The sequence below is a fragment of the Cupressus sempervirens genome, chromosome 1 (assembly GCF_028749045.1).
Source record: "Cupressus sempervirens isolate cs-2001-9-10 chromosome 1, ASM2874904v1, whole genome shotgun sequence".
NCBI classification, from domain to species: domain Eukaryota; kingdom Viridiplantae; phylum Streptophyta; class Pinopsida; order Cupressales; family Cupressaceae; genus Cupressus; species Cupressus sempervirens.
In genome coordinates, this window is record NC_143118.1 from 863,506,316 (window position 1) to 863,520,445 (window position 14,130).

At 34.1% G+C, this 14,130-nt stretch overlaps 1 protein-coding gene across 1 annotated transcript; it reads left to right on the plus strand.

Moving 5' to 3' along the window:
• Positions 1–5,835: 5,835 nt before the first annotated feature.
• Positions 5,836–8,151, plus strand: LOC149580575 (protein JINGUBANG-like). The gene has a single exon (XM_089814164.1). The coding sequence runs from the start codon at positions 6,495–6,497 to the stop codon at positions 7,890–7,892; it is 1,398 nt and encodes a 465-aa protein (XP_089670290.1). The 5' UTR covers positions 5,836–6,494; the 3' UTR covers positions 7,893–8,151.
• Positions 8,152–14,130: the final 5,979 nt, after the last annotated feature.

Here is a 14,130-nt window from a genome sequence, read left to right on the forward strand (position 1 = left end):
AATGAGTACGTTGATGATGTTATATGCAGATGTCATTATACTTTATGATGATTTAATTGATGATGAATTAAATGTAATTTGAATGCATTACATGATTTTGTTTCATGAATAATGACCTAATGTTGTGGATGCTTACTCACCCAATGAGCACGACATGCTAGTTGGTATGTATGGTTGATTATTTTGTACCCATGATCAAGGTGTGACTAAAGACAAGTTTAAAGGAAATGTTGACTCTAGATATTTATAGCTAAGAACTTATCTTTTGAGCTATTGACATTGTGAATGAGCTAAAGGTATTGTGAGTGTACATATGTATGTGTATGGCAAGAATTGGATGTAAACTATATACCAGCATGATCAAATCCACATGATGCCAAGGTATGGCAAGTAAACATAGGTATGTGTGTCATGTCATACAATTTTAAGTTAATATGTTACTTAAATTTTAGAATCCTTGAGATAAGGAAGTGTTGATTTGATAATTCTTCATATATTTTAGTTAAATTATGATATACAAAGGATGGATCATATAATCTAATCATGTTTCTATGAGCACTGACCTATCAATTTGGTTTTGAGTGTATCTAAGTGGTTGCAGGGAGAAGGCTAGAGTGTGGTTGAGGTAAAGAAGGCTAGCTCCTCGGAAGGGGAAGGTTGGATCATTTGGTAGCCTGCACACACCACATATTTATTATTGTGTTGATTTACTAACCGTTATTTCTCCCTTATATCAAGTCAACGTTGAGTTTTGTTTCTACGTTAAGCTCTTGTGATGGAAAAATAAATGGTAAATAGTAAATTATTTATGTCATGTCTATGATATATAAGGATAAATCATAAACTGTATTACCTTACTTAGTAGAGTAGACACAAATGATGTTTAATGCATTTTGATCCCGTTCACGAGATAGAAGTCTATAATGTTGATAGAAATGAATGAAGCATATGCCTTATTATGAGTAATGAATTTGATTTTCTTAATGGTCTTTAGATATTATTCCAATTCTTATATATCAATACATCGGGACGATGCATATTATAAGGGGAGGAGGATGTCACTACCTACTTCTCCATAACCCAAGTAAATTGGAAAACTTGTTGCCACGTGCATTTTGTTAGAGAAATTGATTAATTAATATTCGTATTACTTGCACTAAGGATGTAATTAGTTGGAAATTAATCATTACTCCATCTTGATCAAATAACAAAGAAAAAAGAAGGGAATATATCAACGGTTATGGCTCTCTAAAGAGGTACAGAGAAGATGGAGAATTTGCACTAGGAACTGCAAAAAGAGTGGGAAAACAAGCTTGACAACTAATGGACATCCAAGTTCCTCTCTATTTTGCATGATTTAATTTTAGATCCTTGATCAATGAAAATAATATTTTAGTTAATGGTTTCTCTTCTTTCAAAATGGATGTAGCTATTGTGCATTTCTACGTATAGATGACAACGTGCTTGAATATAGTTTTAATGAATATTGGGTCTTACTCTCTATGTAACTAGCCAAGTAGAATGGCTAGTTTTAGCCACCAATTTCAGGAAAGTTCTCCTTACTCAACTATAATCATTGCTCTTTGATTGAGTCCATTAATGTATGACAAGAAACTTGATAGTGAGTGTGTGTCTCTACCTTGATACATGACTGGGTGCTCAATGTTTGAGTTGGGTTGTGCACATTTTCTCTTCTTTCTTGAATAAGTATTGACCTTATTAGCCATCTTGCATCTCGGATTGGGTGCATTTGCATCTGTATTGTTCCATTAAATCTTGTGGTAGTGATAGCTTAAGGTGAAACAAGTTATCGTATCTATTACTCAACTATTTAACTCCATAAAGACAGGTATTTGATGCAACCTGAATATAAACTATATTTCAAAGGTAGACAAAGTCAAGCCCCAAATCTATTAACAAGTACCGATTTGGAATGATTGGTCATGAACCCCTTCTACTACCATTTGTTAATATAATCATTGTAATTCCTTAAAAGGAGTTATTGAGTTTTGTATGGTTACTCCCTAGCTGATTAGGCTCTTGAGAGATCGGTTGCCAGTTCATTGTGAGGCTCTTAAATGCTTAGTCTAAGACTAACACTTAGTAATTATTCAGTTCTTTAGATTCTGTGAATATATTAAGGAGTTGTTGGTAGGTGCAGTTCCTCCATGCAACATTTTAAAACCTTAATTGCAATCACCCAATACTTATTACAGTGATGGTTAATAATTTAGATAATTTTATATTTGGCCAAAATAAGAAGAGTCAACTTCCACATGTTAACTCCATGTAGTGCTATTAGACCAATTTTCCATCGTCATGTATAATTATTTATGTTAGATAAGTGATGGCTATGAGGAGTTTAACTCAGCATTATGCACTTAATGCTCTAGTCATATGTAACTATTTGCATATTATAAACTAGTGTAATCTTCCATCATCGATGGTGAGAAGATTCTTATAAGAAATTCAATGTAAAACTTTCATGCAGCATCAATCAATAAAATTTATTATGTTGTTCATTTCCTTATAGGAATGAGCCCAAACCAGAATTTTCAGTGCTAACCATGCTGATCTCTATGAGAGTTGACCCTTGACTCATTTTCAATGTAATTATTCATTGCCGAAGGAAAACGAAAGAGGGAGACCTTATTCCTTTTCATATGTGCTAAATTACTGACAACTTGTGATAGCAAACTATGGTGTATTTGGGTTGATCCTGCTTTAATATGGTTCAACGCTAATATTGACCCTTGTTCTTTCATGACTCAAGTTAATAAGATGATAAGTACATTCCTCTTAAAGTCAATGCCAAAACTAGAAACATCTTTCTTTAGGTTGTAGAATTTCTAGAATAATCTGATAATGAAGGTACCCATTTGGGATTGGGGACGATCATGGAATCCAAAGCTCTACATGTTATGTCTATTATTATGTAACATAAGTGATTTTTTGATCATTTAACTATCCTAAAAACTATGTTGATTGTACATGGTGAAAGTTGATATTTGGTTCCACATAGTTTGGTGGTAATGATTTTATTACCATTTGAGATTCTAATGGACTTGTACTAGTACTGGACAATCTTTATTGTGTAAAATGTTTTCATTATTCTGTGTCTGCATTGTTATCATGAATGTTGTATAAACTTTTTAAAATAAAAAATGTTCAATAATTTCTTCCTAATTAGCAATCCTTCCTTTTAAATAGATTTATTTGTCTAATATCTGTCTAAAATTAACTATAATAAACAATATTTTGTATGATAAATTTTATCTTTTGTAAATTTTTTTGTTATAAATATAGCTTACAGAGAACCAACATCTATATTATATCAAAATAATATCTAAAAAGTCTAATCTCTGAATTTGATTTTTTTATTTTCAAGATATTTTCACATACATATATAAATATTTTTAATGTTTAAATGTATAAGATATAGACTTATGATTTACAATTAATTATTTATAAAATTGATATTCTATAAACTAATTTTATAACCAATTACATTAAAGATAATTTCACCTACCACTTACTAAAATTTGTATATAAACATCTAAAATACAATCACAAAAATGTTTTACTCGTGAAAATGGAGATTCCACATCATGTTTAAAAATTATATTAGCATTGTTAAACAACAAGACAATGGCATTATATTCTTATAAATTCTTTTGCATAAAAGTAATATTGCATTAAGACAACCTTGACCGTGAATATTTAACACAAGGTAGTCCACATATTTACTGACAAAGACCTCTAAGAAGAAAACCACCTAGAAAGTTTCCTTTTGCTTTACATCGTGTATAAAGGATGACACAAGTTAAATTTTAAGAATAAATATCATTTTTTGAAATCCACCAAAGTAGCTTTTACTTATGCCTTAATTTAGAAAATGCAAGATATCAAGGGATAAAATATAGTCTCTTTTCATTTCCACTTTAACAAGTGATTGGGAAACATTTTGCTTTGCGTTGAATTCTATTCATATTTTACATCACAAATCCAAAATTATTACACTGAAATCATCATCAAAAACCCATTGAAAAATACTTGAGAGAAAAGACAACAATCCAGTCACAAGCCTTGGCCCAAAATGAGTTTGAGGCCAACTTGAAGAAAAAGTAGTCATTAAGCCTAAGCTTAAAAGAGACCCAATCATACAACCACGGCGGCCAAAAAAAACTAAGAAATGAGGTCACTCGTAAACCTAATTTTCTAAAAGCAGGTGATGGGATAATATATAATAGAAAAATTAGACTATACTTGTGAAGGCTATCCATGTCGAACTAAGATTAACATCTAAGTGTAATTATCAAAGAATTTATCCTATGTCTCATTTGTTTTATTATATTTCGTATTTCATTAAGTCAGCATTATAAGTTATATGCAAGTGTCCATAACAGTATGTTCATAGATATCTGAAATAAAGGAGAAAGTTTGAAGGGATGAGATATTTTCACAACTGAATCCATTTGAGATTTATTTTTTAAATATTGGATTTCTTTAATTATATAAAAGAATTATTTAAAAGTTAAAGTAAATTAATTATAAGTTTAAGTAATTTATTGTAAAACTCAACTTCACAAGATTGGCAATACATAGATTGGCAGCATTAACTATTAAAGCTTAATATCAAAATAAGATATACACACTAAGATTAAAAGATATCACTATCATATAAAGAAATAATAGAATTAATTATTAATAAAAGATATTAAAATACAGTATATGTCACCCATTAACTATTTTCTTCTCTTTTATGTAATATATGATTTTACAGTATATTAATATCAGTGTCATTTAAATAAAATGTTAATATTCTAATCTCTTCGGAAGAGGGATGGGATGTTAAATTTTTCTTCTCAGTTCATAAGGGTGATTATACTAACAATCTCATGGAAGCTCGGGCTATTTTATATGTTGTGGAACAGTGTTGCTTGCGGGGATGGAGTAAGATTATCTGTGAGTCTGATTCCCAGGTGGTGGTGAACATGCTTTTTTCGCAGGAGCTTGAGGATGTTAGTTGGCAACTGGCCACTGTTGTTAAGCAAATTATTCTCTTCTCTACCTCTTTTCAATTCATTAGGTTCACGTATATTCCTCGTGAATGGAACAGAGCTGCTGATTGTTTAGCCAAATGGGCTTCTAGTCATGATCCGAGTTGGAATATTAGGGATAGGAGGCAACTGTCCTTTGAGATGGTGCAAGAATTTGATGATCTTGTTGCTCAGGATCGAAATCCTTGTTGAGCTCTCCTTGTTATATTCCTTTCTGTCTTAATAAATTTTTACCCCTCTTTTTCCAAAAATGTTAATATTAACCATCATTATAAAATATCAATGTAAAATATAAATTAACTGTGGATTATTTTCGTCTCTACTTTGAAATATAGAATTTAGAAATAGGATATATGATATTAGGTTTGGAATGTGGATTATTTTTTTCTCTACTTTGAAATATTGAATTTAGAAATAGGATATATGATATTAGATTTGGAATATAAAAAAATAGGATATATGATATTAGATTCATGTCCAATCAATCAACTTTGATGTCAGTACGAAATCATTTTCATTATGTCAGACTTCCATTAACATATAGAAGACTTCCATTAACAAAACCTTCCAACCAATATAAAAAAATTAAAACACCAACACTTTTTAGGTGTCAAGAATTCAAATAAATAATTAAACATACACAGGGGTACGAATGCAAAATCTCCTTGCATAAGCTCCAGTTGTACTCGGTCCCTCTATGTGAGCTCCAAAATATTTTTTTATAGCCTGGCCTCAGTTGGATCCAATTGAACCAGCCATGCTTACAAGCGCACCACCTTAATGCTGGATAACAGTCTACAAATTGTGATATTTTTTAAATACCAAGAATTCCATTAGCCAAATATCTGGATTCTTTCGCCTGGTGAAAAGGATAAAAGCCCATTGATAATGTGCCTACCATTAAAAAAAAATAGAAAGCGCTTGTCAAACCTATGTTGAGGGGTTAGGCCGTGTTGAAGTCCTTTGAAACGATGTTTCAAAATGCCATGGCCGCCAAATCATCAGCTTCTTCTCCTCCAATATATATCATTGACTCAATAGTAACAGCACCTATAGAAACCCATTTATGGCTTCTTGTTTGGAATCTAGGTTCTCTGCCATATCCTCCATTGCATCTCTTTTACTCCCATTAACAAAATCTGTAGAAACCCATTTATGGCTTCTTGTTTGGAATCTAGGCTCTCTGCCATCTCCTCCATTGCATCTCTTTTACTCTCATTAACAAGATCTGTAGAACTCCACATATGACTTCTTTAGCTCTATATGAAAGCCTGGAATCTAGGTTCGCTGCCATTGATTTGTATTGTACATATTCTCGCAGGGATTGCGTGGGTAGTAGCATAGAGAGAATACCTAGTCTGGCTTATCAATAAGCCAGGCATCGCAGGATTGAATGAAGTTGGTCTTACATGGTGTAAGAGCAAACGGGTTTCCATGGTTTATTCTGGAGTCAATATACCACGGGATGGGGAGGAGGAGAATACCATTGAATACCATGACAAAGATGGAAAACCAATGGGACGTATCCTAACAAGCTCTTTAGAACCTGAAAGCACATTCACCACCTATGATTCCATAATGGTCTCTCATGACACAAAAAAGAAATTAGTTTATGGCGTTCTATCATCAAATGCTTCATGTGACTGCAGAGACCATTCCATGTCAAGCTTTCGTTCAGAATTGAGCTTGTGCTCAACTCCCTCCCTCAGATTCTTAGACATGGGGTCACAAAACTATGAAAGGAATAGTCATGGATGTGTCTCAGCTATCAAGGATCGTCATGTTGGTGATGTGGGCATATATTCCTTGGCTTTAAATTGCTGTAATGTTCTCTATAGTGGATCCTATGGCATTCAAGCTTGGCATTATGATGGACGGAGCCCTTCAAAACAAGGATTCTCCTTCGGCTCTGGGGCTGTGAAGGCCATTACTTTTTCTGGTGATAAGATATTGAGCGCACATGAGGACCATAAAATCAGAATCTGGAAGTTATCTGAAACTGGCCATCCTAAATTTGTTTGCTCGCTGCCCACGGTGAAAGACTATTTGAAAAATTGTATAAGGCCAGGGAGTTATGTCAAAGTGAGGAGACATAAAACATGCTTGTGGATACAACACATTGATACAATATCTTCTCTTGCTACAACAAAAGATGGCCTTCTGTATTCTGCTTCATGGGATAAAACGGTGAAGGTGTGGAGGCTATCAGATTGGGTGTGCATAGAATCATTCCAAGCCCATGTAGATGCCATTAATTCAATTGTGGCCTCAGATGATGGGATTCTCTATACTGCTTCAGCTGATTCCAAGATAAAAGTATGGAAGAAATGCTGTCGTGGAAGGAGGACTAAACATACCATGATTGGAGTACTGGACAAACACAAGTCTGCCATTAATGCTCTGGCACTTAGCTCTGCTGGGAATGTTCTCTATTCAGGAGGTTCTGATAGAGATATCATTGTTTGGGAGAAGCAAATGATTGATGGGAACGGATATGAAGGTGATGATGGTGGTGATGGGAAACAAATTATGTTTGCCGTTAGTTTGCTGAGTGGTCACATGCAGGCCGTCTTGTGCCTGGCTGCTGTTAAATCGGATTTGGTTTGTAGTGGATCTGCTGATAAGACGGTGAGAATCTGGAGGAGGGTAGTGGGTGAGAGTCAGAGCTGTTGCTTGGCTGTTTTGAAAGGCCATAACAGTCCTGTCAAGTCTATTACTGCACGCTATGATGATTTTATAGGCTGTGTTATATTTAGCGGAAGCTTAAATGGAGAAATTAGGACATGGTTAGGGCATGGCCATCTTAGAGTGCTTGATTTGGAGGGCTTGTGACTTTATCCACCCTTTGTAAGTGATTTGAAAATGTGATCCAGCTTTTTAAAAGTCGACTTATGAATTCCACCCTGGGATGGAAGCAAAGCTGCTTGTACCTTTGTTTTTGGGATTCTTTGCATTGTGATTGTTATTACCTTTGTAATGTATTCCTTAATCATATGGGATTGGCTTACTGTGTGATTATATTTCTTGGGTGCCAAGATCACTCACGGCCATTTGCAACAGTTAATGACGACCAGTGCCTTTTAAGTTGTAATCATTTGCTATGACATGCAAATGGGCTTGTCTATAAGAATTTTTCTTCCCATGTTAATTACTCCACTAGTTCTCTCCTGAGTATCTTTTTCTTTTTTTTTCAGATTCAAGATTTTAGGTCAGTGCTTATTTCTTTTTAGTAAAAGCTGGATAATATAACTTTCCATCCCACTCGGAGCTGAGATGGTGTCTGGACAAAGTCTTCTACTCTTCATTTGTCTGGAACGAACAAATTTTTGTCTTCTAGTATTAGGGTGTTTTTCTTGAAAGGTATTATTTCATTATTCAGAAGTTAGAACGCAATGGTATACTGAAAGGAAGAAGGTTGGATAAAAAAACGTGTTTTGATGATACAATACTCTCTTTTTAGAAGCTCTTTTTTTCAATGTAATGGATTATATGTGCGTTATAATGGTACATGTAATTGAGACTACTTTTCCATTTAGGATGTCATATGAACAAGGAAATCACTCTCAATCTTTCATTGTCGCCTTCTAAGTTAGGAGGTTTTAGGAGATTTTCCTGCAATTAACATAGATTCGTCCATCAGCATTTTGGTATTATAAGTTTCCGATTCTGAATAGCAGCCAGAATAAACTTGATTTTATCAATGTTAAGTCAGAAGCAAGTGGAAGAGCCCCCTGTTAATGCAGTATTCAATCCGTCGACCTTTCAACTGACAAACACCCATAGCTTCCACAACCAAAAACTTATACTATAAATGATATACTATTTACCTGAAACGACTTTGCCAACTACTAAAGGCTTTCTTTTTCCAACAAGTCAGAAAAGACCAGAAATGGTGATTATCGACGAAGAAAACATGTTTCCATTATCCTCGAAAAGTTCATTTTCCAAAAGCAAATCAACACCTACTCCATGAGTAATTCATGGAGTGGGTTAGCATGAGGAGAGCTAAATCCATTAATTATCAAAATTAATTATCTACCGTGTTTATCATCGTATTTGCAATTCATTTGTTGATACTATTAGTTTGTCGCAAGACACATTTTGGTGCTACTAACCATTTAGTGGGATGTAGCAAAGAACTTTGATGTTAATTGTTGTAGTTTTATCAACGAGAATGAGAAGCACTCTGAATTCTACATTCGTATAATTAGATAGACCTGGCACAAATTGAGCTGATGGAATTTCTCGGCGCGGTGAAGGTTATTCATTAATTAACAAATTTAATTATTTGCCAAACTCACAGGTGACCAGAGACGATTGATAATTAGATGTTCGCCAATAAAGTCATATATATGAAGTACACTATATAATGGAAAATAATAAAAGCTAGAAAAGCTATAATAAACACAGCCAAAAAAAAAAAATAGGAAGTAGGGGAGAGGATCCAATAGTGGAGCGGGGTTCAATAGTGGATCACGGTTCCAATCTTCCAACACATTTTTACTATATATTGTAATTAATTGATCTATTTGTAAATATATAAAAATCTAAATGTTGATAAAAAATACACCAATTCTTGAACACATCAAAACTTATAAATGTTATAGAAAAAATAAATAAATGAATTCATTAATGAGTGAAATAACTTTTTGTATTAAACAAAATATCATAGCTATCTAATATATGTATGTCACTCAAAACATAATATGCTCACTTAAATAAACATTGATATCTTAGTACACATACTATTCTTATGTGTACCACTATTGGAGTAGCAATGTATGTGCATAAATATCAATAATATGTATCATCACAAATATAAAAAGTGAATACCAGTAAATGCTTTGTATTTTCTCATGAAATGTGTGAAATTGTCAAAAAAATTAGTGTCCAACCAATGGTCCCTATGTGTTGGATATAGGTTGTATTTTATATAATAATGTGTTATTTATATAATAACAGCAAATAATCTTTTTATGTTGAAGTATTTGTCCTTTTGTGTTATATATAAAAGTTATATATAACAAATATTTATGATTAACAATAACTATTTGGTCCATTTAAGTTGCATATATGTTACATTTCATATAGTTATACAATACTCTATTAACAACAAATAATAATTTTAAATTGAATTAGTAGAGATTTTTAGATTAACTTTTGGTCGAATATTCAAAAAATCATTTTTTAGACACATTTCACTAGGTGCACTATTTTAACAAGTTGCATGATGAGTCATACCTTCAAACCTTAGTTGTAGGTAGTTCAATGTGCATTTTACATTTCAAAAAAAAACGAAAATCTTACGACATCCCATGTAGCGGCTACATGTTGACGAAGTTAGCCCTCACCACTATTGGGTCCTCTCCCCTAAAGAAATGAAAAGAAGAGAAAATATAAGCTTGTGCCAAATTTCTTCCTCTATTTGTATGGTCACTGGTGCAACATTGGTTTTAATTCATACTAACCCAATTTCGCTTTAACCAAACGTTTCCGCCATTATAACACCGACAATTGCTTGCTACAAAGAACACAGATAACCATAACATGCATCTAGCACGTCGCTTTTACCAATAACAAGGAGAGTAAGAACATATCCTTTCAAGTGCAAATACCTACTCCAAACAGAAAGCCCAGAAATAGTCAAATAGTGTTTGCTAATAGCAGCCACAGCATTCGAGATCATACGGAAGGCAGTCAATGTCCTCTATATTTTAGGACAGGTTACTTTGCGCACACCTCAAAACCCTACATCGGACACATTTGTAACACTAACTTGTTCAGAGTAATTATACTTCCTAACATAGCCTGGTTCCTTCTTATTATATGCAGGCAACCTCTTAACGGAGAAAAAAATCCCCAGATATTTAAGGTGGCAATGCTCAGAGTTAAGGCCATTGCAACAAGTCTCCTGTTGGCTTCTTAAACATCAATATTACTGGAAAGATCTTTAAAACTTCCACTCCTTCCCTGACTTGATGCCACCAAGGAGCATCTTATGTAAGTTTTAAAATAATTTTCTCTGTTATATGTATTCCCTATGAATTGTAGATGGATTTGGAGATGATTATATAGTTTCCTCTATTAGCAGTATTATCCATAAATTATAGATGCATGTGCAGACATTCTTGAGGACATAAAAAAAATTGGGCCATTTCACTTTAACTTCCATTTTCGTTCTTAGATGTCCATATTAATGTAAAAGCCTTCTAACTTTGTAATCCTCTATTTCCTAAATTGATGACAAGGTACCCTCTTCAAGTATTTTTTTCAAACACATTACTTAACGTTAATTTTCTCTATTATCATGGTGCCAACTACAAATTGATATGCAGACTATATTAATGTTTTCATGTTAGTAAAGCCACCCTCCTCGCAGGCTATGTTAATGTTTTCAATGTTATTAAAGCCACCCTCCTCGCAGGCTATGTTAATGTTTTCAATGTTATTAAAGCCACCCTCCTCGCAAAATTTCAGCCTACATTAAACTCTATGCGACGTGGTACAAGAGAGGGTCAAGAGTAATCCTTCTCTAAAACTCAACTACTTTGATGAGTACCAATTTTAAATTAGAGAACAAGAAAACTTGTCAACCACTTTGTATATGTATAATTAAACAAGCTTATGAATTGCGATAGTGCTATCAAAATTCAATTGTGGACTTTTTGAGTCACACCCATTGACCTATAAGCCATAAGTTCAGAAGAACTCATCCCTCAGAATGAATGGAACACTTATCACTCACTGAAGATAGGCAATGCTCACAGAAGTGAAGCACTTGCCCTCCCTGAGAGGTCACCCATCCCTCCATTAATGTCATGCATTAACCTCCAACTTACTCACCATTTCGAAAACAAATGCTTACGATTTATTGACCGCAGAAGAAATCGCCTCTTGGGTATTTATACTCCCTCCGGCATTTGCATAACCTCTCTCTAATCTAGCGAAATGATCTGATCAATCACACGCAAGTCTTACTAACGTAAAAGACATTTGATCATTTATTCATAAACTACCTGTTTCAGCCCTGTGAAGAGAAAAAGCTAAAGGGTGTGACTGTCATTTTCAGTAATCTCTAGGAAACAATGATTTCCTCCGTCGACCTCAGAAAATCATCTTTTAGAATGACCCTCACGAGGTTTAATCGAGAAACCATCAACATAGTAATTTTTTCTTTTATTATTTGCAGTGCCACATAATGATTCCTCTAGTTTTCTCCATTCGAGACTTCTGTCTTGACAAATTAGGCCTGTCAATAGATTGTGCCCTCTAGATTCCTCCTAGCTCCTCATACAGAAGGTAAATTGCTAAATTATCGCAACGGTTCTTATTGAAGGCCTCTCCTGAACTATCAATTATTTGACTTTTTTCACTAAAAGAGGGGTAAAAATTTTATTGAATATCACAGAGAGTAGAGCAACACAAGAAACAAAGGAAACTACAGAACTTTATCCTGGTCCACAAGTTGAACCAACATCTGAGGTAAATCAAGAGGAAGCATCCTATGATCAATAATATTCCAAGCCGACCCTTGCTTAGAGGCCCATTTAGCCAAACAATCAGCAACACCATTCCACTCACGAGGGATATGCATAAAAGACAAAAAATGATCAATTACTTGACTTTGACTATTCCTTCAATGTTTGAATTGAATTGCAATGTAATCTATGTTCCCCAAGGATGCATCTTCCCCCTGCCACCACCCACCCCCCCAAAAAAAAAGCTTTCACCATCCCCCCAGGTCTCCAAAATCGACAAAAAAAAATTGTTGTCCAAGAAACGCATCCCGCTGTCCCCTGCCATCCCCATCCCCATTCTGAAAACTTGGGGGAACATAGAATTATGTAATGGATTAGATTTCTATTCCGAATATACAAATGGAAGCTTGCAGAGCTCAAGAATTTATTTCTTAAAAGCATTCATGACTAAATATCATAGTTCCAAGAATCACGGCGATTCACGCGATTCGCCGATTTGATTCAAGCCAAATGATTTTTTGTGAATCAGTGAATCAAATCAGCAATAAAGGGTTTATGAAATAAGTTGCTCACTAAATTTCTAGGGTTTTTTTTAATTTGCCGATTCGTGGCCGATTCGATTCTGATTCATGGCTGATTCACAATTCAATTCGGCCTTGCCGATTCCGATTCAATTTCGATTCTTGTTACTTTGCTAAATATATTCCATTCAACTGTTAGAGAGACATTTCCATCATTCTCTTAATCACTTGAGATTTCAGTACCGCTTCTCTTTCGAAATGGACTCAACACTACACCCAGCTAGAGATCAACTATATTTAAAACTGTCATCAGCTGATCCCATTTGACCTTTTCGCTCATCCAGTTACAGCCATCAATATCTCTTTCCTTAAACGCCACTCCAGATGCTGACAGTAGAAGTAAGAGATATCCATAGTTTCCCCTTTGTCCTCTCAAACATATTTGTATTACTAATCTAATCAAGGATTTCTTAGCTTACTAATTTTCTTTTAACATTTTTTAATGTTGTTTCCACTCATTTATACATTACAACCCATGACATATCTTTATTTCCAGTGAAAAAGGCTTTTCCAATGCCTTCGGCTGTGTTAAATCCACTAATTGTTGCCCAGTTAGCAGGTGTTTATAGTCCTTGAATCTGATTCTTTGTGGGTTTGTTAATTGTAAGTTATCATACTTACATCACTTACTCTCAACAATAGTTGTTCTGGATCAGACTTCCTCAAGGATCCTGATCCTGCGTGTTGTGTTATTATGGAGGGCTGTAGTTACCCAACAGATATCACTTCCAATTGATAATTTTTTTGTTTGTCTGATTCTGTCTAGATTTACAAAGGTTTACCAAATATTTTTTATTCCTTTGCTTCAATTCTATCTGACCTACATTTTTACAATATATTTCATTATATCCAGGATAGCGAGCCAGACTAAGATCTTGACCATCTCAACTCGCTTCGACAGTTTTTTTACATCAGTGTGAGAATCAGAACCTCAAACCACTCTTTGAGCAATCTTCTGTGTAATTTTCTATCTATTTGTAACTGTAATAAGCCTTCTTTACACAACCTAAA